Raw genomic sequence first — 25547 nt, 5'->3', positions numbered from 1 at the left:
TGCCCCCTGCAGACCAAAACCAAAAAAAACCAATTTAAAATACAAAAAACCCACAAATGGGGGGGGGCGGAGCTTCGGACATGCAATGGGGGGTTGAACCCGAGAACGCCCCCCCCTTACCTATGTCCTTGCTACAGGGCCTTTCACTGCGAAATCCAGCTTGTTCTTCTCTCAGGCATTGGTCAAGGGCACTCTGCAATTGCCGAAGTAGGATCATGCAGAATGCTTTCCCAGGGACAGAGGAGTGTGATGCCCCACCAATTGGTGCATTTGGAGATATTGCCCTTCTTGAGGAACTTGACTATGGCACCTCTTTGCCAATCTTCTGGGACTGCATGCCTTTGCTAGCACTTGTTGAACAGTGACATCAGTGCTTCTGCCATTGCCTGTGTGTGTGTGTGTGAGTGAGTGTGTGATGGATTTTGTCTTTTAATACTTTCTATAAAATGTCTAAATATATTTTATTTATTTTACTATTTTTAAAATTTTGTCTTGGTGGAATACCCACCTTATTCTGTATTGTTGCTATGGCTTTTTTGCTAATGAAATAAAGAGTGATTGGTTGAGTACATCTACCTATTATGTAGCAGGTTTCAGCTAGATTACAGTGTTCCATTCTTATCAGTACGCTTTCAGTGTACCCATGATATTTTAGAGAACAGCAACAAAGGTTATGGAACACTTAACAGACTGTAATTAGAATGTAGTGAAGGTTTAGACTAGAGAAAATAGACTTAAGTGGGCATGATGGAAATTTGCAGATATTATCTCCTGCCTTTTCATTTTTTGGGGGGAGGGGCAAAGTCATAGTACATTTAGGGCACCAAAAAACTTCAGGCTGACTCATATATTATCACTATCATCCTAAACATTAAAAGGCAGACATTTCATTTTGTTTGGTTGCACAAAATTGTTTCACTACCTGCTTCTCACGAATAGTTCACAAGATACACACCTAAAAGAATACCAATGTGGTTTGACAAGCAGCATGCCATCTTTTAAGCTAAATTGGTACTTACTGATTTTAAACTGTGCCTTTTTAACATATATTTCTGTTGTATTATTGTTGAAAGCTGCCCTGAGCTCGACTTGGTTGGGAAAGGGCAGGGTATAAATTAAATGAAAATTAATAAATAAATATGTATTGTCGAAGGCTTTCAACTGGTTCTGGTGGGTTTTCCGGGCTGTGTGGCCATGGTCTGGTGGATTTTGTTCCTAACGTTTTGCCTGCATCTGTGACTGGCATCTTCAGAGGGATTTAATGAATTTTATTGCGGGTGGGGTTATCAGTCCATTTTTTAAGTACTGGGAGCCAGGCTCTTCTTTCTTATTGAAGTTGTCCTAGTGTTTGTGAATTTCAATGGCTTCCCTGTGCAGTTTGACATAGGGGCTTTCCCCACTACAGAAGGGAGCTAAGGTCGACTCGGTTTCCTTCAGTGGAGGGCGATTCCAGGCTGTCCCCACAGCAACTAAGTTGGAACCGAGCTAAGTGGGCGGTATCATCTTGGTGCCTGTTTCGTTCCTCGATCGTGATTGGAGCTTGGCGGGAAACAGGAGCGTTCTTTTTTTTTTTACAGTTTTTACAGTTTACAGTTACATGCGCTTTCTGCCCGCCATGCCACAAAAGCGGTTGAACGGATGAGGTGTTGTTTTGATGCTTCCCCACTTTGAAGCTTCGAAGCAGTATCGACCTTGTTCCGGCAGAAAAGTGTAGTTCATAACTGCGACAAGGATGTCGCAGTTCGGGGGGGGGGGGGGACTGAGACAAAACAATGTTGAGCTCGGTGGCAGTGGGGATTCACTGGGGCAAACCTAGGTAGAAACCAGTTCAACTCTGTCAGTAGGGAAAGCCCCATAGTAAGCTTCTGAATTGTCCAGAATTTAAGTGTTCTCAAATAAAATATTATGTCCAGTTTTGTTTAACTGTTTAACTGTAGGTAATGCTTTTTCATCAGTTTCCCTATTTGATCTGTGATTCCCTTGATGTATGGTGTTTCATCTCCTCCCTGATGAAATCAACCATCTAGACTGGGCTCTGCAGGCGAATGGCTACTCCACTACAGAAATCAGAAGAGCTTTAAGGCCAAGAAAAACCCAGAGAACTGAGGAGAAACAGCCCACCACCGAAAAAATATTTTTACCATACATCAAGGAAATCACAGATCAAATAGGGAAACTGATGAAAAAGCATTACCTACAGACCATCTTCAAACCCACCAGGAAAATACAGCAAATGCTACTCTCAGCAAAGGACAGGAGAGACCCCCTCACTTCTGCAGGAGTATATTGCATACCCTGTAGCTGTGGAAATATCTACATAGGAACCACAAAACGCAGCAATCAGACCCGTATTAAGGAACACGAAAGACACTGTCGGCTTAACCATCCTGAAAAATCTGCAGTTGCAGAACATGTGTTAAACAATATTTTATTTGAGAATACTGAAATTATGGACAATTCAGAAGCTTACTAAGAAAGAAGAGACGTGAAAAATTAGCAAAGCCTGGACTGGACAAAAATGGACTGATAACCCCACCCGCAATACAATGCACTCAACCATACCTTTGCATAACAAGTTCCACCCAAACTCTTAATGATTGGTTCCCCACCCTGGGACATGTACAATATACCACACTAAACTTTCCCTTCTCACTTAGACAGTGTGAAACAAACTTTTCTCTGTGATACACCTCTGAAGATGCCAGCCACAGATGCAGGCGAAACGTTAGGAACAAAATCCACCAGACCACGGCTACACAGCCTGGAAATCCCACCAGAACCAATAAATAAATAATCTTTTGTCTTTCAAGGCCAGATTTCCCCAGTTAAGGGAAAAATACATGTAACAGTGTTTTGCCATCTGAGACAAGTTGAAGTAAGATGATTTGCAGCATTCTTTTGATGAGGAAAACTATGGAGACAGAGTTTAATAACCTATCCTCCAGCACTGCAATTCAATTATACTTGTATCCCCTGAATTTATATTTTGTTGTTAAACATAGAGCAACCCAGTCATTCCTATGTAATGTACATTTTGGTCCATCTTGTGAAATTACTCCAGGTGAATTTATTCCAGACATCCTCTGTGCCAGTGAGACCAGATGTAGAATTTGTGGAAGAGTATAAAGCAGCAACTGGGTCTTCATATCCTATTTTTATGAAATATTATTTACTTAATGTTTAAATGAAATTAGAACTGGTATGGAAAACAGATTTTTGAATGGCTATGAAAGCTCCCAATACTCATCTCCACAGGTTCAACTCGAGCCATAGGACTCCACACAGAAGGAAAGCCAAAAAATATCCATAAGGACAATTGTTCCAAGATCTGTGACATGACAATTAAAATAAATTATGGATCCAAGCTCCAGCAAAACAGATTTCAGTTGTATATCTATAGATATCTATATCTATAAAATATCTATCCTAACATCAAGCTTAATTGGGCAAGGAAAAGTTTTAAGATGCAGCTGCTCAAAAGGTGGAAAAATGTCAGTGCCTCTTTATATATTTGTTTGAAATGTTCATTATTACATTCCTTATTTATTTATTTGAAACATTTTTCTCCCACCTGTCTACTCAATTAGAGCCCTCAAGGTGATGAACAGTTAAAACACACACACACACACACACACACACACACACACACACACACACACACACACACACACACACAACTCCAAATGAAACAAAAAAGGTCTTCAAAACATTCAGTTCAGCAAAAGAAAATATTAATGAAAATAATGCATGTTTTGCCATTCCTGGAAAATTTTAAAAATCAGTCTAGGAGTCTGATGATTATCATATGATTATTGGCTAGATTCAAGTTCAGTAGCACCTTAAAGATACATGTCTGATGAAGGCAACTCTCAAAAGATTTATACTCTGGAAATCTTGTTGGGCTTTGAAGTGTATTGGACTCTAATTGAGCTCTTCTGCAGCAGACCAACATGGCTACCAACCTGAAAGTATGTTTCAAAGCATACTCATATGTCAAAGGGAAAGGAGCAGAAGGATGTATTCAGTCCTACCACAATCTTCCTTGTGAACAGATTAGAAGTTGCACAGAAAATCTTGTGGCTCACTTGAACCTTGGATCAGGCTTATAAAACTGATGATGTGCTCTCACTCTGCATCCTTGTACATGGTGGTATTCTATTGAATCACAGTGATCATCTGTGTAAAATGTCTCTGGAGAGGAATGTCCACCTTCACAAAATACTTCAGATATCTTCATTTTAAAAAATGACTACATCACAGGAAGACTTCTGAAGAGAACAGGATCTACCAGTTTCACAATCATATAAACCAATATCTTGCTTATTATTTGGAATAAACTCCTTGCAAAGTAAACTTAAATTAATTCCATCCAGTTGCTTGAGATAAAACAAAGGATCAAACTGGAAAGGAACTTTGGAGAAGAAAATGTTTAATTTGCATAATGGCACATTGCCTACCAACAATACAAAGTCACAGCATTTCAAAATATCATCACAATACAGGCCAAAGCTGTCGGCTCATTACATTTTAGTAAATGCCTCAATATATCAAATGTTGCTCCAAAGGTGCCCTTCTGCACAGGGGGATGACTCTCTGACAAACTACTCAAGTGGCTGTTTGGAGCAGAAAAATCAAGGGAACACATCTGGCACCACAGGTGCATGGCTTGCTTCCAGGGAACCCATTGCTTTACAGAAGTGCAAGGAGGCTAATACCTGTGTTGATTAGCTTGCTCCTAGAGCTTTGTTTTCTGGCTAGGTTCAAGCCAAGTCACATTGGCACTGTGGGTAACTATTCCCAATGCTCCGGGTTGACAAAATATCTTGGCTGTTCACAGGAAGAGTCTTCTGTTTAAGGAAGAAAAAGTCCTTCATGAATAGAAAAATCCTTTCATGAGCTGAAAGGGACCTTTAGAACCAACCTATAATCTCCTACTTTACCAGGATGTAATGAAATAACCAAAAGTAAAACATGGGGCAGCAGGGGTGGGGGAGAGACATAAAGCCACTAGCAATACAAGATTCAGGAAGCTCAAGCACATGAAGGCCACAGTCCAACAAAGAGTTAGGCATGCTTAAGCCCAACAGTTTTATAGTTGGTCTCAAATAAGTCTAACTCTGAACAGGATTGAAGTTAATGAAATTTGCTTTGGAACGAAAGGGGTAGGCCTGCTTGGAATTCTTAATGTTTTAATGTTAAAACAGTATTGCAGAGGAATTCAAGTTAGAAAATGTTTTAAAAGTTAAGGAAAGGAACAAACATGATAGAAATTCTGTTGCTGATCATTAGCAATGGCACAGGTACTTCACAAACCCACTCTACTTAGCTATACGTCAAGGGATACAACAGTATGGAAGACAGTGCATCTGAAAAAAAAATTAAATGACTAAAAATCATCAATCATCATAAGACCATCAAAACTCTCATGGCAGCCTATACCCTTCTTACAAAGCAATGCAAGAGTGTGGCTGCTCACCAGTTTAGCAGCTAGTGCCAGTATTTTTCAGTTTTGCAGCTTTTGCAGCTTTTCACATCTGTGCCACAACAAAAATGTGTTTGAAAGCATCTGTCCAGAATGCTGCTGCTAGGTTGAGATGAGAACAGGTTTCTAAACTAAGAAATTGGGATATTGACAGGAAATCCCCATCAGTACAGCTCATCCGTATTTTAATGGAGGTTGTGTAACAGTAGAATAATACAGATAACTGCACCTTCTGTACACATACAACAGGAACAGAAAGGTCTCCCTAGGTACAAAGTTGCTACTGTAAAATAAAATACAAGTAAAGGAAATTAAAAATAATCAACTGCTATACATCACATATAATGCCCATGGAAGGACCTCTTATGGTTGTTAGATAGGATTTTGAGGCAGATTAATGGTATCAAAATAGAACATACACACTAAAAATGCATAAACAAAGGGTATTTTCTTTGTGGTCAGGGTACTTTTAAATAACTAGCATTTTAAAAATAATGTGAACACAATGAAAATATGCAGTAAATTAACTGTTTGGTCCACGTAACCCATGCTTCAGTTATCATGCATCAGGATGCAGTCAACTTTTTGTTGGTCACTGATAAAAAGAACAAGCAGGTTTTTTTAAAAAAGGCATCTATAAATAACATAAATAATATTCATACTCACTTTTATCACATTCATTTACCAAAACCATTTAAACATGCCTCTGGAGTTCTCTCATTCTGTTTTTGTTTTGTTTTTTACTGACTGAAAATGTTCCCAAGACTTTTTTTTTTAACGTTTAGTCATGCAATTATCTATCAAAACAGCCCTCGGTATGAAGAAAATGATTAAACTTACTACTGAACAGATAAACTTATGAGTGTAGGAATTTATAGTTAGACAAAATATTGAATTTATTGTTCAGTTTTTGGGTTGGCAATATAATTAAAGTGCAAATAAAGACAAAAAACCAAACAACAGGCAGATCTATCTTCCATTGATAGGATTTAGCAGCTTGGTGACTTTGGTAAGAAACACTGGCTCAAATATGCAGTCAGACTCTCTGACAGGATTTAAGGGAGGTAAATAGTCATCTGGCTGATAGTCATTGGAAAAGAAAAGACATTTTTCCAGCCTAGATATACAACAGTGCTAATATCTGAATTGTGTACTTAACTGTGGTCATTTTCCATGCAACTTCAGGAAGTTCTTTATCAAGGAAACCACAGGAAGCACCATACATTGTTTAAATAAGAGGATTTGATCTGGATCCCACAGTGACAGAAGCTAAATCCTAAGAGGCAAAGACTAAAGTATATTCTGCCCACTGAAATCAGTGTGACTTAAAATGCTTCATTTTCTTTAAAATACAATATTCAGTAGATAGATTAGGATGCCTTCTATTTCAAAAGGAGATTGTTTTCAATGAAAATATGGGACTGATAATTTAGTGCTTTATAAACAGCAATTCTCAGTTTAAAATCTGCTCTTTCTGTATTCAGAAATACTGCTGCCAAGGTGTGATTTATGAAGTGCCCTTCGCAACATAGTTTTAACAGAATAACAGTGGTTCCTACATGACTACCAGTGTAGTCTAAAATTCCTCAACATTTGGGTGTATGTGAACAACAGTTCAAGCATGCAGCTAGTCTCTTTACATGCATTCCAAGAGAATAGGCAAGTCCCATTTCATTCAGAGTTCCATTTGCACATCAGAGTCATAGCACCCATGCCAGGCTACAGGGTTACAGAACACAGTTGGCTTCAGTTATTATATTTATGGCAACATATTAGTACAGATAGATAAATATGTTGGTCACAGTTTAGCACACTGATATGTGAGATTCATAAATGCACAGAGAAATGGGCAGTGGTCACAAACTAACAGTGGCAATTTATTAATGTAATCCTACTGACAAACATCATGTCTGCAATCTTAAGCATACTTACTAAGGAGTAAGTCTCATTGACCTCAATGAGACTTACTCTGAGAATAGATACTAGGCTTGCACTATAAATATTCAAACCCAGCTGTACAGGATATGAGAATCTAACATGAATCTAGTTCATACTATTACCCTGGTCTATCTATTCCTTATGGGTACTGGAGCTATGATAACACATATAGCTCTTCCCCATCTGCAAGGGTTTTGTCATTTGCTTTGAAAGAGGGGAAGCTCAGTGAACATCCATGTGTTTAATTCCCAACTGTGCCCCCATCTGTAGATACTTAAATGCACAGAAATGCACAGAAGGGGGCACAACCTCAAACATGTTTCTTCGAGCATGTTACCTCAAAAATGTTTCTTCAACTTGGGATACTCTCCAAGTTTGCAGAAAAATCTGAAGACTTTATAAAAGGGGTTTAAATCCCCCCAAATAAAAAAGAATTCTCTGCGCATCTGCCCCCATGTGAGTTTCACAGGCCCCCACTTGTGCCATTATATTTACTTGGAGCTGTCCTTCATAAAGTGACTCAAGGAAGTCTGTTCAGGTGGGCGCTCAACAAAATGAGCTAAAACCACACAAAGGTTCTGCATTCAGTATATAATGACAGCTGTAAGAAGAGCTTCAGCATCTGCAAAAATAAAGTGTAAAATATCTAGGCAATTCATCTGTGATAGGGCCATTTTTTACTAACCAATGCAAGTTATTACACTGAAAGTGCAACACTAAAGAAGAGTTACAAATTTCTAAGTCTACTGAAATCAAGAGTTTTGGGGCTGCACTGTATTCCCAACTAAGTTTTTAATACGTGGAAACTGTGCAAGATGGTTTAGAAATCTGCATCACCATATTTCCAGAGAAGAAGAAGTGTATTTACAGTATTAAATTGGTTTTTAATATACTTCTTTTTCCCAACCTTTTATCAATTTTTTGGGAAAAAAATTAAAATTAAAAAAGAATAGTTTAAGCAGCCAATGCAATTGACATGAGAGTGCTAAATGTTATTCTTTTGATATTACAGATTAATATATTGTTCTTAAATCCTGTTGTTTGCAATAGACATAATGAAATGCAGATGGATCAAAGCCTTAGATGTTTGCATGCTCAATGTACATCTTTTTTTTTTACATGGCCATTTTCCATTTACTGAAGTATAATGGAACATAGTACCTACGTTTCCTTTTGTCCACCTCATTGCCTCAATCAGTATGATTATTCCCCTGCCAACGCTTCTGTTCTTCATTAGCTCCACTGTCCCTTTTAAATGAAATATTACCTTTGCAAAACAACATTTAACCTATATTTCTGGCATTTTGTCTTTCTCTTCCATCTGCTGCTTCTCCTTGCCTGAAAAGGAATCTCTGTGAGGTTCTGAGTCCCTTAATAGAAAAGGGAACTTGAATTCTCAGCTTTCTCCCCTCGCATTCTGTAGGGGCATGCCATGCACAATGTTTCCATTACACCAAAGTTCTCGATAGGCTGAAGGACAATGCTGTCTTTTCAAGCAGGCAATCTGGGTTCAATTTTTAGGGATAGTTCATACAAGGTATCTTCATCTATGATGAGACTCTTGTCAAGTAAGTACTGAGTGACCTGAAAATAGAAGAATAGGAAACAGCTACTATATAATACAGAAATACTGTATGCAGATTTGAACTGCATTGCAAGTTTGGTAAATGAGACATTTTGGGAGCCATCCTAAGCACATTCTATTTTATTCAAGGGGTCTTATCCCCATAAAAGTATTCTTAGGATTGCAGCTTTTATCTCTTAATATTCAAAAACAATTTTGCTCTAAAAAGACATTTCAGTCCTCTGAAGATGTGAGAACTTATATCAGAAAATGCCTACAGGTAACTGAGATGGATTTGAAGCTGTCCTGCCCCTGAAGGGAAAAACAGCGAGTCAGCTGTTCATCTTTGAATCTGTGAGGATGCTGTCTCCAATCATCAGACTTAGCAAGTTTCAAAAACACCGTTTCTCTGCCAGTGTGGGTGGGAAAGCATGGTACTACCTCATTTTGGAGGCAGCAGCCATGCAAAGTGCTCCGGAACAGCCATGCAAAGTGCCCGGAACGGTGTTTTTACTATGCCTAGGTGCTGTTTTTGGCCTGCGTGGAAAGGGCCCAAGACCATTCCACTTCATAGTTGGCTCTACATAAATAAGAGTTCCTGTAGCACAGAGTGGTGAGCTGCAGTACTAGAGTCAAAGCTCTTCTCATGACTTGTGTTCTTCAATCACAACAGAACTTGGTTTCAGGTAGCTGACTCAAGACTCAGCCTGCCATTCTTCCAAGTTCAATAAAATGAATACCCAGTTTGCTGGGAGTAAAGTGTAAATGACTAGGGAAGAAAATGGCAAACCACCCTATAAACATAGTCTGCCTAGTAAATGTCACGATGTGACATCAACCCATAAGTCAGTAATGACCTGGTGCTTGCACAGAGAACTACCCTTATCTTTTACCTGCACTAAACCCTCCTCTCCCATCTTTATGGTTTGCTGAATCACTGAATCCTTTACCTTTGGATCTCCAACTTTAAAGTAGGTTTTGGGTTTCAGATTTTTTTTCTCCATCTTTGAATCTGTGGAATTCTGTGGCCCAAACCCTGGGAATTCTGTGGCCCAAACTAGCTTCTTAGCGCAATGGAATCTTCTCTTTAGGATGAAGCAACATATGTTTTTCCTTTCACCCTTTATTCTTCCATAGATTCCCATTCAACTCAGTTAGGCCCAAACAAGGGCAGTATTAGATTATTTTACTGCAATGTTTTATGTTTTTTCCCCTTTACTTTGCATTTCATCTTTTTAACCTTATATATTATTAGGGGAATAACGGTTGTTTTATGTGATTCTCTCTGCGTGCCTTGTTTTTCCTTCTTAATTGGAGTGCTGTAGTAGATCAAGACTCGGAAATACACTAGACCAGACCCAAAATTATTGCCTTGAGGAAACAGTCTGGCCTTACACATGTTATGAGCCCAACACATTTAACAATTTGGGCAACATCCCCTTTCTCTAGTTTGTATTTAGAAGAGCTATCCATAACGGACACTCCTTTGAAAGCTATTCTAGAGTTCATGCACTCTATTTATGAAACAATTTCAACAGATCTGAATGTATTCAGTTAGTAATCCTAATTAAGTAGTCTAGCCCTGTTTTTAAAAGCCTCACTGGTAATCGAAAATTTTACAGTCTTATTAATCCATGCTATTCGTAGTTGCTTAGCAGCCACATGTGGCTCTTTTGAGCACTGTTCACCAATGTGGTATCATATCTACCATACATTGCAGGAAAGTTAGTTTGGTCCTTAACTGGTGGGGTTTGTGATTGACAGCTGTTTTCCACCCTGAAACAACTGCTACCAGAAGAACAGATATACTGTGAGCCTCCCTGTAGTGCAGCCTTCATAGAGGGGCAGAAGTAATGGGGGTTTATGGTGATTGAGAATGTAGCTCTCTGTGAGCCAGAGAGTAAATACCATTTTAACTATTTATCTTGTGAACACAATCCAGTCAAGCCAAAGGATATCATTATTACCTATGTTGTTGAAATACCTTAAGTTCCCAGCAAATATAACAAGAGGAAAAACCCCATCAATATATTTCACATTTAGTTATCCCTGACCTAAATAGCATAGGCCAACCTGATCTTGTCAGATCTCAGAAGCTAAGCAGGGACAGTTTTGGCGAGTGTTTGGATGGGTAACTTCCAAGGAATGCCAGGTTGTGACATGGAGGCAGGCAATAGCAACCCACTGCTAAACAACTCTTGCCTTGAAAACCCTGAGGTCTCCGTAAGTCAGCTGTGATTTGATGGCACGCACACACACAGTTAATTACAGTTGGGACCATCTTGGTACCACCTAACCAGGAAACAGTGTTCTTGTTATATCCCTCTTGAAATCCTGCTCAGAGCCAGTTTTAAGTTTGAACCATAAACCTCTTTTTTCTCACAGATGACAAATGTGATATTGCACCAACACACACCTACACTACAATTGAGAAACTCAATGTGGGTATCAAAACAGAGACAAGATAGAATATTGTACCTTTTGCTGATGTTCTATGCGATAGGATGTCTGCTGAAACTGGCGTATCTCCCTGATAATATGTGATATCTATTAACAAAATAGATATAAGAGAGGGTCTCTGATTTTATACAAATTGATGTTACTAAAACTAAATGAAGAATACATTTATTCAAAATGTTTCCTTATACAGAAGCTGTTTATAGGCCTTGACAGGCATAATCTTTATGAATAACTATTCTGAATTAGTCTCACTTGGCCCATATTGCCCTGCAGACATACTTCCTAGTTATACTTCAATTAACCAAAAACCACCAAGAAAAGTTTTTACATAATTTTTTCAAACTGAACCTTTTATAAAATTATGTTGCTGAAAATGCATGATTACTAAAAGAAATCTAATGTACACTTTTGTTCCTTCAAAAATAAACATATTCCTCATATGGGACAATATTGGTTAGACAAACAAGGTACTAGAAGCTGTGCATTTTCAATAGTTAATCATTGCTCACATTCTTCATTCATATTTCAGCTAGCTGGTCATCTTCAGCTTTTTGTGTGCAAATGGAAAACAGGTACCTGCAAACTGCAATACTAATACTCCAAAACTTGCCAACAGGTGATGAACATTGTCCTTGAATATATTTTAAAAAAACTATATTTTTGTCCATGATGCATCTTGAAATGCTTCATGGATACAGTTCTTATGGTTAGTAGTCAATCTTGGTCAATAAAAAACTACAAAGAAAGAAAAATTACCATTCGCATTTTGGAAAAATTAACAAGGCCTTCTTCCGTAAAGTTGGGTGTTCCTTCTTCAATAAATGCCAAGTCTGTCAAGTACATCCCCAGATACGGCACTGAGGGGGGATTACAACTGCACAGACAAGAGACAGATGTTACTACTACTTGTTGCATTGGCAATTCTGGATTTTTTACTGCATATATCTAACTCTTTAAAATTATCTCAAAGATTCTTAATTCATTAAGGAAGAAGGCACAGCTGAGTGGTAATCATTCCTATAATATCCGGTTTTCAAATTTGCCATATTCCTCTGATATCTAAATGTAACAGGGAAAGAATGGAGTAACTTGGGGCTGCCACAGAGTGTAGAAACAACAATGAATGATGGTATTGAAAAGAGCAAAAACACACAAGACAGTTGAATTGTTTGATGCTTTTCCACTGTATTGTCATGGTATATTAATTTTGCCCTGACCTAGACAGTCCAGGCTAGCCTGATCTATCAGACCTTAGAAGATAAGCACGGTCAGCTGTGGTCAGTATTTGAATGGGAGATCACCAAGGAATACCAGAGTGCTGACACAGAGGTAGTCAATGGCAAACCACCCCTGAATGTCTCTTGCCTTGAAAACCCACCTAAGGGATCATCATAAGTCAGTTGTGACTTGACAGACGAAGAAGAAGAAGAAGAAGAAGAAGAAGGAGGAGGAGGAGGAGGAGGAGGAGGAGGAGGAGTTTGGATTTATATCCCCCCTTTCTCTCCTGCAGGAGACTCAAAGGGGCTTACAATCTCCTTGCCCTTCCCCCCCTCACAACAAACACCCCGTGAGGTAGGTGGGGCTGAGAGAGCTCTGAGAAGCTGTGACTAGCCCAAGGCCACCCAGCTGGCGTGTGTCGGAGTGTACAGGCTAATCTGAATTCCCCAGATAAGCCTCCACAGCTCAAGCGGCAGAGCGGGGAATCAAACCCGGTTCCTCCAGATTAGATACACGAGCTCTTAACCTCCTACGCCACTGCTGATGATGATGACGACGACAACTATTTTACTATTAACTAAATCAGTTGAGGACTTGGATAATTATGTATTAAAATAATGATAGAATAATACAACAAACAAGGCTGCTGCATAATCTCCATGTTATTTCTTTGGAAGGTCAACACAAAACCCCATCAACAAGAGGCTAAATGGCAACAATCTTTAACAGCTTGTGTCCTCAAACATTCATTTTAAAATGTCAGTAATTAGAAAGAGACTCTCCATTACAATCATGCCTTTGTGAATCTGAATTAGAAAATACTGTAAAAAATTTCCCATTAGACAGTTTTTAAAGATCAAGGAAGAAATATACTTGCTGGAAAACTTTATCAGTTCTTTATCAGGAAACTTTACATGAAGAATGATAGCTTAATATATCCTGACAATTCATGACAAAAAAATTGCACATGGTACCAACTTCAGAGTACATTTTTTAAAAGTCTGAAACTATGTAAAGCCTGTATTAAAAAGATGATCCTATAAAATTATGAGACATTATTGTTTCAATTATAGCTGTTAACTGAAGACTTATCTTAATAACCGTCCAATATGTATAGAAATATGAGACATACTTCTTGAGTGTTTCTCTGAGATTTTTAAATCTTCCCTCAGATGAAACAGTCTTCTGAAGCTTATCCATAAGAGCTTTAGTCTATAAACAGAACAAATCAGAAAAGTCACTCCTTGTGAAACAGAACTTGTCACAATCCAGAAAGTCTCTCAAATATGAGTTCAGCTTCAAATGAATATGTTGTTTTCTAAATCATAGTGGAACTAATATCTTAACTAAACCTAAGTGCATATTTGAGGCCAATTCAAGTATTATGGAACCCATGGGCAAAAAACGTGCTCATGTAAACATTCTAAGCACTATAGGATGCTAATCTATACATTGCTAATCCATATGTTGAGACTGGAAGCACACTGATTTACTCTGGCTTTGAAATAAGTGCGGCTGATTTGATAATGTTGCATGCCTACCCACATGCAACAACGAGTAGGCTGTCATATGTAAAGTCATGTACATGAGGCAACAGCTTGATGGGCCACTTACACGGATAACTTTTCTGTGCACAGTCAGCATCATATATATACTGGATTTGACTTCAGTCAATATGCCCATCAGATATGCTTTTATGGTTAATCAAAAAGGTTTACTTATTTATTTGTATGTTCCACCTTATTCAAAGTTCAAGGAAGCTTCCAGAATATGACAATGGAAATCTATATTCAAAAACCAAGTCAATTACATTGTTTTTCAGAACTCTTTCTTCATTGCATAAGAGATTTTAAAAAGAGAATATGCAGTTCCATTTTTGTTTATTTTTTAAAAAAGATTTATTCATTTTCATTATATTTGTTATTAAATTCATTCATTTTACCATTGGTTTCACCGGGAACCTTATTCCAATAGGAAGCATATAATTTAAGGATGACACCTCTGTCTTTGCTATCCAGTTGGGACATGACTTTCAGATATAGTATTGCTCGCTCAAGTTGTCTTCCCTGCCAAATTTTAAATAGCTAAGAAAGCAGGTCTGTCTGTCTGTCTGTCTGTCTATGAAGTGTTGTTTGCAGAATGAGCCTAGGCACACTAAGGAATGGAAGGAGTTCCATGGGGTGGGGGGAGGAGAGAGAGAGAAAGAGTAAGAAAACATTTACAGTGCAATCCCGAACATTTACTCCAGTCTAAGCCCATTGACTTCAGTAGGGTTAGATTGAAGTAACTCTGTTCTGGATTGCACTGTAAATGTTAGTATCCCGAGGAGGAGGATACTACTATCAGTATCTACTGTTAGTATCCCAAGGACTGCATGGTACATCAGTGGTAGAAGCTCCTATTCTAATAGTCTTTTATTCTTGCCATATGTTTATCTCTGCTATTTCAGAGACATCTCCAAGAAGGATAGAAAGAAAAAAGCCCAGGCAGAATTGTGTAGCAGGCAGAGGGAGACTATTTTTGCCCAAGGGTGTGTCAGTGTCATGCACACTGTGACTAAAAGTACAGCATTTTGGAGGGGAAGCAGAAAAAGCTGGATAAGAGTCCTGCAGCAGCGCATAGGAATCAATCCAATCAGAAGCCTTCCTCTACTCAGTCTTTTCCCACAAAGCAGAGCTCTCACATGATTGCAAAAGCAGTTCTGACGGCCAGGATGGGTGGCTGGCAGAACAAAACCATAACAGCAAAAAAATTACTTGGGAATGGTAACCAGAAAATTAGATGTGGCCAACTGCTGAGATGGGCAGATAAAAAGAGAGGTGGTGGTGTGACAGAAAAGAGTCTGGAAGAGTGCTGAGGACTAAAAAAATTCTACACCATTACAAATGCACTGCTAGACATCAGAGGATATTCAAGGATGTGGCACACCTGGTCCTTATTCCTTAGGCCCTTGTTCCTCTGCCCTGTGCCCTTTGGCCTCCTTTGTGGCTTGTGCTCAGTTCTCTTTCTCACCCTTTTCAAACTGAGGTTGTTCTGGAAAGCTGCAGATGATTTGAAATGGAGGGGCAGGCAAACTGTTCAATTTGTATCTTTTTTAGTTATAAACAATCAAAGATGGTACAACGACCAATCACTTTAAGAAAAACAACACGCATTGAGAAAGGCATATAAATAACATAAATTAATAAAAATAAAAGAAATTGCATAATGTAGTGCTTTGGTTGTCTCATAGCAAAGCAAGCTCTGTTTGTGTGCTGTCTTTCCTTGTCGTCCTTCCTCAACACTGATGCTGAGCCTGTACTTAGCAAGAATGCTTCTGCAGTGGGGGGGGGGGGGGGGCAAGCAAACCACTGAAAGCATAATATTTTGAATAACTCAAAAAGATGCAAATCAGGAGCAGGAAAAAGCTGCACCTTTTGGGAAGTGTCATTAATGCTTCACACTGCCTCCCTGCAAGGCTGGCCCTGTCCTTGATTTTCTAGTAATGCGTTTAAAAGCATCTTGAGTTTTAACAAGCCACAAATGACTACCTTTGGTAATAAAAAGCCCTTAACATATAGGTGAAATAAATCAACAAATATAGATTACTGACCTGTTTAGAAATCTTAGCCCAGGTTTTCTTCAGTCTGTAGACTGCACTTCTGTTCAAGGCTGACGTGATTTCAAGCACACCATTATAGTTGTGCAAACATCGGCAGATGTCTGCCACGGCCACCCATTTCTCAATTGCATTAGCGCGTGAACCAACATCTGTATAATTCATAATTTGGGAGGCTACAAGGTTGCTCATCTGTATGGAAACAATAATCCTTGTATTTAAATGATCATTGTATTTAAAGTATGTAAATATATAGAATTAAGCCACATAAACAACAGAATTTGGATCTTTTTCATGTAAGGCTGAAAAAACAAAGATTGCAAAAAGGGCCAGAGAAAATAAAGCCAAAGTAAGAAGATTAAGATAACAAAGTAAAAAGATAACAAATTCAGAATATTCATAGGATGTTGATAACATCAGAAATGTTGCTGCTGACCATGGCTTCCAGTTGCATATTAAAGGTAGTGACTAAACGTAAGTAACAGCCATATCAGCCTCAGACAGAGGAACTATTTGCCAAGTTTACAATTAGACCTGGTTATCCCAATCATGATTCCAAACACTTGGAAACCTATGGAATTTTGTGTATATCAAACCTCCACCCCAATTTACTTGCAGATATACACAAGATTCTTCCTGCCACTCTCCTGCCCTCAGAGGTGCCTGGGAGGCACAGCATGCACAAGCCCAGTTCACTTTGAGAAGAGCAACTCCCAGAGTGTTTCACATTAGATGGGAGCTACATCCCAGAGTGCACCAGTCACCACAGGAGTGAAGAGAAAGGGAAGGCTGAATTCCTCTTACTCTCACAAAGATGGGCCTGCTGTCTCCTTCTGCAATAGGGGCAGCAGATAAACTGGAGAGTGGTAGAAGGAGGAAAGAAGCTTGGACAAACTATCTGAGCTAGAGAAGAATACAGCAGATATAATTATCTCTCTTTGAAGATGGGCATTATGGGCTGCTGAACTTTGTATGTCCAAGAAATATGAACTTATGTGGCATGTCTAACAATGTACTAGTACAAGAGATCTAAGACATAATCATTAACAAAAATTTGTCACTGGAATGTTGTGTGGTTTCCGGGATGTCACTTTATTTATTTATTTGATTTATATCCTGCTGTCCCTGACAGAGTAGGCACAGAGTAGGGTCCAACAATTACATCAATAAAAACATATACTGTACATTATGATGCCCTTAACATTCCAACTGAGGATGGAACAATTTAAATCTAAACTCCTGTGACCCCCATAACAAACAATTGTACCAAACAGAACAGGAGGAGAGGGGAAGGCAGGGAGGCTAGTCAAGATTAACCAAACCCAATATTCCACATATTGCACATTTTAAACTGCTACTAAATTGCCAGCAAGTACTTCAGTAATATGTAATGTTCTGGTTGGGTTTATGGTTGATTATGAAGAAATCAAGACATTTATAATTCTGTATTCTCATATTCTTAAGCAATATTCCACTTACATCGTTAAAGTGCTGGCTGGTTTTCATAATATAAGGTGTCCTTTCATTTTTATCCAATTTCATCCAGCCTTGCCCAAGAAACTCTCTGGAAAAATGAGGAAGATCAAAAGGATGGAAAAAAGTTTTTCAAAAAGTACAATTAAGGAATGGTAAATGATAACTGTAATTCAAGTTAAAGCTCACACCCATTTACAAAATAGCCCAAACCAGAGCTGTCAGGCGGACTGGGACAGCACTGTTCTGGCACTTTCCCATGGTGCGGAAAGCCTCAAAAGTTTTTTTAAAAACCTTCAAGAACCCCCTGTAGGAGAAAGTGGAGATACATTACAAAAATTGTAACGCTCCACTGGCGTACGGAGGCTAACCAGGTTCTGGAGGCCAACTAAGGTTGACCACACCATGCCCCACCCCTGGAATGCCCTGGCCCTGCAGCTGCAGCATTTTACTCTGGTGGACCTGGGCAAGGGAGAAAAGAAAGAAGCAGGGACATTTTAAAAATTTCATAATGGCTCACCTGCTTGCTGAATTAGGGAGGGCATTCTGATGTTTATGCCAGAGACTCTGCAGTCAAATTGCAATTCTATTAGTGGCCAGCTGGTAGAAGGGGAGTACAAACACTATTTGTGAAAGGGAATGGGATAAAGCTCCAGGGGTGAACACCTAGTCATGGTCTAATAGCATGAATGAACTGTCTGAGTTAATCCCTTGTTCTTCATGGTAAAAACAAGGGTCTGAGGGGGTTGTTTGCAGCTGAGGAAGTAAGCTCCAAAACTCAAAAGCTTGCACTGGAATAAATGTGGTTAGTTTTTAAGGTGCCACTGGATTTTTGTTTTGTTACAGTAGACAAACATAGCTACCCCTCTGGAAAAAGCTGGTTAAGTCAGTTTTAGCATGAATATTAAAGACACATGGCTTAAAAGCTCCAAATATGAGACTTCAATTAGAGAGCACATGTACAGAGGTAATTAGGTATAAGGAGTACAGCAAATCAACACTATTTATCTGTTGCAATCAGTCCACAACAGATACAAAGAATCTGGGTTTTGCCAATTAGGAATATAGCATTTGACCATATCCATTTCACCTCTCTAAGCCAACTGATAAATACTCGGGCCTGATTCGGCAAATTCGTCTTGTATTTGGCCAAATTCAAGCTCCCTGAATGCAAGCCAAACCGAATCCATTTGAATGCCCAAATCCGAACAGCAATTTGGCATTCAAATGCATTTGGAGATGTTTAAAGGGAGCCCAGAAGGTTCCTTTAAATCCACCCCCCCCCCAATCCATGCTGAAGGGGGTGGATTTAAAGAGACCTTCTGGTTTCTCTTTAAAAAACATGGGAAGTGTGCTCCTTTCAGCGTGGATTGGGACACCGGATTTAAAGGAAGCAAGCCTTTAAATCCGGTGACCCAGTCCACACAGAAAGAACACTTTCCATGTTTTGTCAAACGCTTTCACGGCCGGATTCAACTGGTTGTGGTGGGTTTTCTGGGCTGTGTGGCCGTGGTCTGGTGGATCTTATTCCTAACATTTCATCGACATCTGTGGCTGGCATCTTCAGAGGTGTATCACAGAGGTGTATCCCTCTGTGATACACCTCTGAAGATGCAAGTCACAGATGCAGGCGAAATGTTAGGAACAAGATCCACCAGACCACGGCCACACAGCCATGAAAACCCACCACAACCACTTTCCATGTTGTTTAACGGAAGCCCAGAGACTCTCTTTAAAGCCACCCAATTGGGAGGGGAGCTGGATTTAAAGAAACCCTCTGGGCTCCCTTTGTGGGAAGTGTTCTTTTGGCATGGATTGGGATGCAGGATTTAAAGAGAGAAGGCAAGGATTTAAAAGATTTAAAGGGAGCAAGTCCCATTGAAGTCTATGGTGGGAAAAAACAATTTATTTTTTTCCCACCATAGAAATTGTTGAAGAAGAGCCTGGGAGATTCTGTGCTCTGAACCGGCTCCATAGCAGCCAATGGGGAATTTCTGGGGGTGTCTGTGGGGTGCATAATTTTCAATGTAGAGGCATCAAACTTTCAGGGTATCTTCAGGAGACTCTCTTGATGATACTACCCAGGTTTCGTGAACTTTGTTTTGATGGATGGTGAGAGATGGGCCCTACCCTTTTGGGGGTCCATAACATTGAGCCCCATGAACCAAGCTTCATCAAACCTGGGTGCTCTTGTCAGGCGTGTCTCCTGGAGCCACCCTGAAAGTTTGGTGCCTCTACCTTGAAAAATGTGCACCCTACTTACACACCCAGAAATTCCCCATTGGCTGCAATAGAGCCAGTTCAGAGCAGAAAATCTGGGGAAATTTTGGGGTGCCTGTCAGGGGCACATTGTTTAACCTAGTGGCACCATAATTTCAGGGTATCTTCATGAGACTTTCCTGATGATACCACCATTGGTTCAGAGAGTCCAGATTGGTTCAGAGAGTCCAAAGTTATGGACCCTCAAAGGACCCTCTCCTTTTAGATCCCATTGGAAACAATGGGGGATGGGGCACCCTCTTTGGGGGTCCATAACTTTGTACCCCCTGAACCAAACCTTATGAAACCTGGGTGGTGTCATCAGGAGAGCCTCCTCAAGATACTCTGAAATTGTGGTGCCACTAGCTTTAAAAATGCGCCCTTCTACTGGCCAAAAATGAAAAATACTTAAAATGCCAAAAATGCTGCTAAACCCGAATTAGCAGAATTGGGTTAGTTGGCTAATTCAGCCATACCAATAATTTTATAGCCAAATCAAGGCGAATCTGAATTTTCCTGAATTGTTTCAATATCGCTCAATTTTAATAAATACTTGTTTAAGAAATGACTATGTCCTACTCACAAAATATTGGCATACAGGTGTCATGCTACTATTCAGAACTTTGTTGTTACTATTCATTGCCTGTGCATCTACAATAAATCTCAAGTAACACCAAACACAACTTTATCATACATTTCTCTTTTAGGCCTATGGCTTTTGTAAATTATTATAGCAATTAAAAGTTCATTTACAAAACATTTTTACCTTGATAACTGAAAAAATACTTACTCGTAGGGTATGCTTCTGAAAACAATATGATCCAAGAGTGTTATTTGTTCAGCAAGCTCCATGGCTGATAAAGTTTCAAAGCATTCCGGTTTGGGACTTTCTAACTATAAGCAAAAAAAGCAATCAATCAACAAAAACAGTAATTTCATTTCTTCCTTATCTGATTTGATTTGCTTTCATATCACATTAAGCTGTGACTGCCACATTAATCTTACCTCAATATTCCTAAATTATGGAACGTATGAGTAAGAAGAAAATTTTATTGAGAACAAATTAAACAGCCTTACACTGAGTCAGATCATTTGTCTAGCAAAGTCAGTATTGTTTAGTTTGACTGGTGGTGACTCTCCAAGGGTTTCCCTTTAATTGGAGGTGCCAAGGATGGAACCCGAGACTGACTACACAGAAAGCAAATGGTTTACTATTGAGCCATAACTTTACAACAATGTGGAATGGTTAGCATAGGGCAAGTCAACCCTTGATCACTGTTTGTTCCTGAACACCCTAGTGTCTAAGTACACAAGGGGAAATAAGAACAAGCTTTACACTGATTTTCTGGACCTCAAAACAGCCTGACTCTGTGCCAAGGCATCTCCTTTGAAGTAAGCTCAACCATTTAGGCATAGAAAAGACTACTCTTCTTGATAATAGCCCTGCATAGCAATACAGTTTGCCATGTAAATTGCACTCAAGATGGCCAACTTACTGATAAAATCACCTCCTGTAGAGGGGTAAAACAGGGTTGTAATCTGGCTCCAACATTGTTTAACCTTTTCCTTAATGACTTGGCCGCTGCATGTAAACAGTTGTATTCCCATTGTCCCACCTTGAAGAACCAGAGTATCCCTGTTCTGTTTATGCAGATGACATGATCTTGTTATCCTGCACAAAGGTAGGCCTTAGGCGGCTTTTGGACCAACGTGCTGAATATTGAGTAACAACAGCCTCAATATCAACTATACAAAGTCCACAATTCTGGTATTTTCTGGTTCTTAGCAACCTACTAGGTGGTCTCTTAATGGTGAATCAATTGAGCAGGTTAAGCTCTTTAAATGTTTGGGCCTGCACTTCCATCATAGAGCAGGTTGGTTCTCTCATAGGAATAGTGTTATTGCTACCAGCAAAATCACTGCTAAGGCCATACTGCACATTTTCTTCAACAAGGGCCATGGATTCCTTCCTGCTGCACTGAAGGTTTTCAATGCTAAGGCTTGCGTTCAACTCTTATATGGTGTCCCTCTTTGGATCCATTCCTGGAATAGGGATATTGAACAGATCCAATCTGCCTTCCTTTATAAAATCTTTGGCCAGTCAACGTGTCCTTGAGACCAGGGCCTGGAGTATAACTTTCAAATACTAGGTAAAACTTTGCTTTAGATATGATGAGAAGAGCTTTACCGCTCTTGCTTTACCCACCCTGTGCTCTTCAGATTGGTGAGCTCTCCATAAAGCCCCAAATTTTACAAAGCTACCAAGCCAGGCATTACACACAATCCTGCATCTGTGTCCAACAGTTGCTGTAACACAAACTATTCCTTTGCCTAAATCCAAATACGAAAAGGAACAGTGATTTACTATATAGACTGATGTCATTTTAGTTATTTATGCTTGTCATTTACAATTATACTTATCTAGATGAACTCACCATCTGCAATATATCCTCCATTTTTAAGTGAGTGTCATCTTGATCCTCTTGAGAAAGTGCCCTAAAAATAGTTGAGAAAATATTTCACATAGAGATTATGAACTTATTGGTAGCCAGGAGAACACTGAGGTCAGTTCATAGGAATTCTGAAAGCAAACTGCTAAGTTTTACAATTGCTGCCTATAAGGTTATTAAAATTATTTATTACTAATAATAATTTTTTACAAATGAGTGTGTATGGCATAAAGTACAGGATAACATACATAAAGAAAAAGTTCTACAATGACAGTCTTGAAGACTGATTAATTAGACTGGTAATCAGTGAGAAAGCCTGCAACTTCATTACATGAAGATACTGATTAAACCAGCTTTCAGAGACTTTACCAAAAAGCACACTGAATAACTGTCACACCAAACTCTGTGTAATGAACCCCACTCAAAGGCAGAAAGCGAGTGCTCTGCTTTTTCTGTTGCTGCAGCCCTGCTTTAAAGTGTATGAAACTAAACACATAACAACCCATTCAACTGGGATGGGAAAGCCAGTTTGTTTAAAAAAATTTATTTTTCTTCCAAGTTTGTTCAAGGCAGTTCACAAAATTTACACCCACATATCTCCACAACTGTAAAACTTTACTAAGAATGCCAATCACACTATAGTAAATCTTTAACAGACCAACAGCAAAATGACAACAAAAAATCAGCAAAATTCAACAGGAGGCACAAGCGAACAAAAATGTCCATCTGATGCTTGAAAAATAAAAATGTGTTCACTAGACAGACATCTCTGTGAGGCCATTCCAATGATGGGGTGCTAACACCGAAAAGGCTCAAAAGTGAATTCAGAGTAAGCACGTAGAGGGACAAATCACATAGCCTCTCCAGACATTGAGGAAAGCATATGAACAACGCTAAATACTCTCTACAGCTATTTGGATGAACACAGGAACACCAGTGATGATACTGTAACCCCTATGTTCAGAAATGGGTTGACCCAGAAAGGGGTGGAGACTCAAAGCAGCAGAAGGCTGCAAAAACTGGTGAAGTTGGACGAAGCAAGGCTACCAGGCTGGGACCTTGATTTCATTCTTTATAAGCTCTTAACACCTTGTTTAAGGTAACTGCAAAGTTGTTGGGAACTAGTGGGAAGGGAGTTGTTTATTTTTGCTACATTGTAAATGTTAGAATGTATTGTTTCAGGGCTTGCTGTGTATGTAGTTGATGGGAGTTCTTTTGGGGACCTTCATCATCTTAGATCCCATTCACCAAGCCTCTGAAGTCTTCATAAGCCAACAACCAGCAGGAAGAATTGGACTTGGCATTATCAGTAGATTGTAAATATAAGGACTTGAAATGCAACCTAAAAGGACTGTAAATTGTTAATGTTAAATGTTAATGTTAAAAGTGTTGTTTGTTAAGGAAGTAAACCATTTTGTTTTAAATTTAGTTCTTTGCAACTCCTTCCAAGTTCTGCCCCACAGAACCCACAGATAGAGGTTACAATACACCAAGAGGCAAGACACTTTCCTATATGTGCTTCTGAATAGCTACTGAACTTCTGTATAGCACTATCACCGGCAGACACCCTGCCTAATTTTTAAAGATGGAAGTATCAAGAGAAGAGGTTCTAAAAGGTGGCCTAAATGAACATACAGGTTTATACAGGCTTTCAGAGAGGCCATGGTGGAAAGAAATATACTGGAAGGTGCTTGCTATATTCTACAGTGTCACACAGCAGCTGGTTACTACTAATTGCTTGGTGTGAGAAACTATTTGGAGTTACAGGAGTGATTTACAGCGTAATCCTATGCAGAGTAACAGTATTCTAAGCTTGTTTAGCTTCAACAGTGTTAGAACAATATAACTCTGCTGAGGATGGCAGTGTTAGTGACTTCAAGCCTCTTTTTCTTGTCCTTCGTCATTGACAGTATAATTCTGAGTGCTCAGGAAGACAGTATAATTCTTCAAAGTGCTCAGGAAGTTAACCACCCAGTTTGCTGGTATATTCCCAAGATATGTTAGAAGAGTGTCACAGCAATGCTGTGTGTTGCTGTGTGCTAATGTGACAACAACATAGTGTGCCCCACCCCCAACCACAAAAGCATCACTGGCACAATCTCCTACACTGGCAGGGAATAGGGTGGGCTCAGCGAATGGCAAGTTATTCACCTCCCCAAGCCACTCCAGCCAAGGAATTTCCCCTAGCAGCAGCACAGAGTTATGCCAGCAAAAACTATGACGTAAAACACAGGCTTTTATTAAGGCCAGGAAAACCAAATTCCTGTTAGCTGCCATGTCCCTGAAGACCCCAGGAAGCCAATGAATCCCATCAGCTCCCTGCTGAACCTCTACCACCCCTGCCACAGCCAATGCTGGCCACCAACAGCCAATATAAACCCTGATCCATGCCCAGGCAGGCCAGATGCCAATTGCATGGCACAAGAATATGTTAGTCAACTCCACGACTATGGGCATGGCCCAGCACAGTGTGGGCCCACCCCTCCCCACCCCTCTCCTCATGTGTCTGGGGCAAACTCTCCATATGCTGCTGTGTGGTTGGCTGGTTTTCCCCTACTCATCACAGTCATACCATCACACCCCTGTGACTTCCACAGCTCTTGCTGTGGATGCAGGCAGTATGAGTGCCTGTGCATCTCTGCTGCAGGATTATTTTGTTTGGTCCCTGGCCTGTGTGGCTTCCCCTCATGTAACTAACCACAGGAACCACAGAGGTCCTAAGGATGCGCTGCCCATCTGTCATCAAAATTGCATAACAGTTCTGAAGGAAGCTGGGGTAACAAATATGTTTGTATAATCTTATGGTATGCGTCCCTTGGTGAAGGCTCCAAGGCAGAAGTCCAAGACTCTGGGAATAGAAAGAGGCAATGATTGAAAGAAGGCTATTTTCTTTGTTCATAATATTAACTAATTCATTCTAGTCTCTTTACCTCAGTATATTTGCTGTGGCCTTTCTTTCTTGTGGCAAAAGGTCAGGGTCTCTCAAAACTTCCTCTAGAAGATTTAGAACATTCATTTTCAGTTCATTATATAGCTCAAAATCCTACAAAAAGAAAAAGGATTCCAAATGAAGCAGTTATGTTTATTATTCTCTGTAGCTGGATT

The 25547-nt window shown here is 39.5% G+C and overlaps 1 protein-coding gene across 3 annotated transcripts in view; it reads right to left on the bottom strand.

The window, feature by feature from the left end:
* Positions 1–4409: 4409 nt before the first annotated feature.
* RASGRF2 (Ras protein specific guanine nucleotide releasing factor 2) overlaps positions 4410–25547 on the bottom strand; it is a 116470-nt gene continuing 95332 nt past the window's right edge. For all 3 annotated transcript variants that reach the window (XM_048503312.1, XM_048503311.1, XM_048503313.1), the window contains exons 19-27: positions 25373–25485; positions 22428–22488; positions 20783–20886; positions 17740–17824; positions 16255–16452; positions 13795–13874; positions 12201–12318; positions 11463–11531; positions 4410–9004 (exon numbers count right to left, since the gene is read on the bottom strand). In XM_048503312.1, coding sequence (XP_048359269.1) covers positions 8912–9004; positions 11463–11531; positions 12201–12318; positions 13795–13874; positions 16255–16452; positions 17740–17824; positions 20783–20886; positions 22428–22488; positions 25373–25485 — 921 coding nt within the window. In that variant the 3' untranslated portion in view covers positions 4410–8911. The remainder of the gene's footprint in view (positions 9005–11462; positions 11532–12200; positions 12319–13794; positions 13875–16254; positions 16453–17739; positions 17825–20782; positions 20887–22427; positions 22489–25372; positions 25486–25547) is intronic.

The sequence above is a fragment of the Sphaerodactylus townsendi genome, linkage group LG07 (genome assembly GCF_021028975.2).
Source record: "Sphaerodactylus townsendi isolate TG3544 linkage group LG07, MPM_Stown_v2.3, whole genome shotgun sequence".
Lineage (NCBI taxonomy): Eukaryota > Metazoa > Chordata > Lepidosauria > Squamata > Sphaerodactylidae > Sphaerodactylus > Sphaerodactylus townsendi.
Note: the sequence above shows the minus strand (reverse complement) of the source record. Positions and strands in the feature narration are given on the sequence as shown.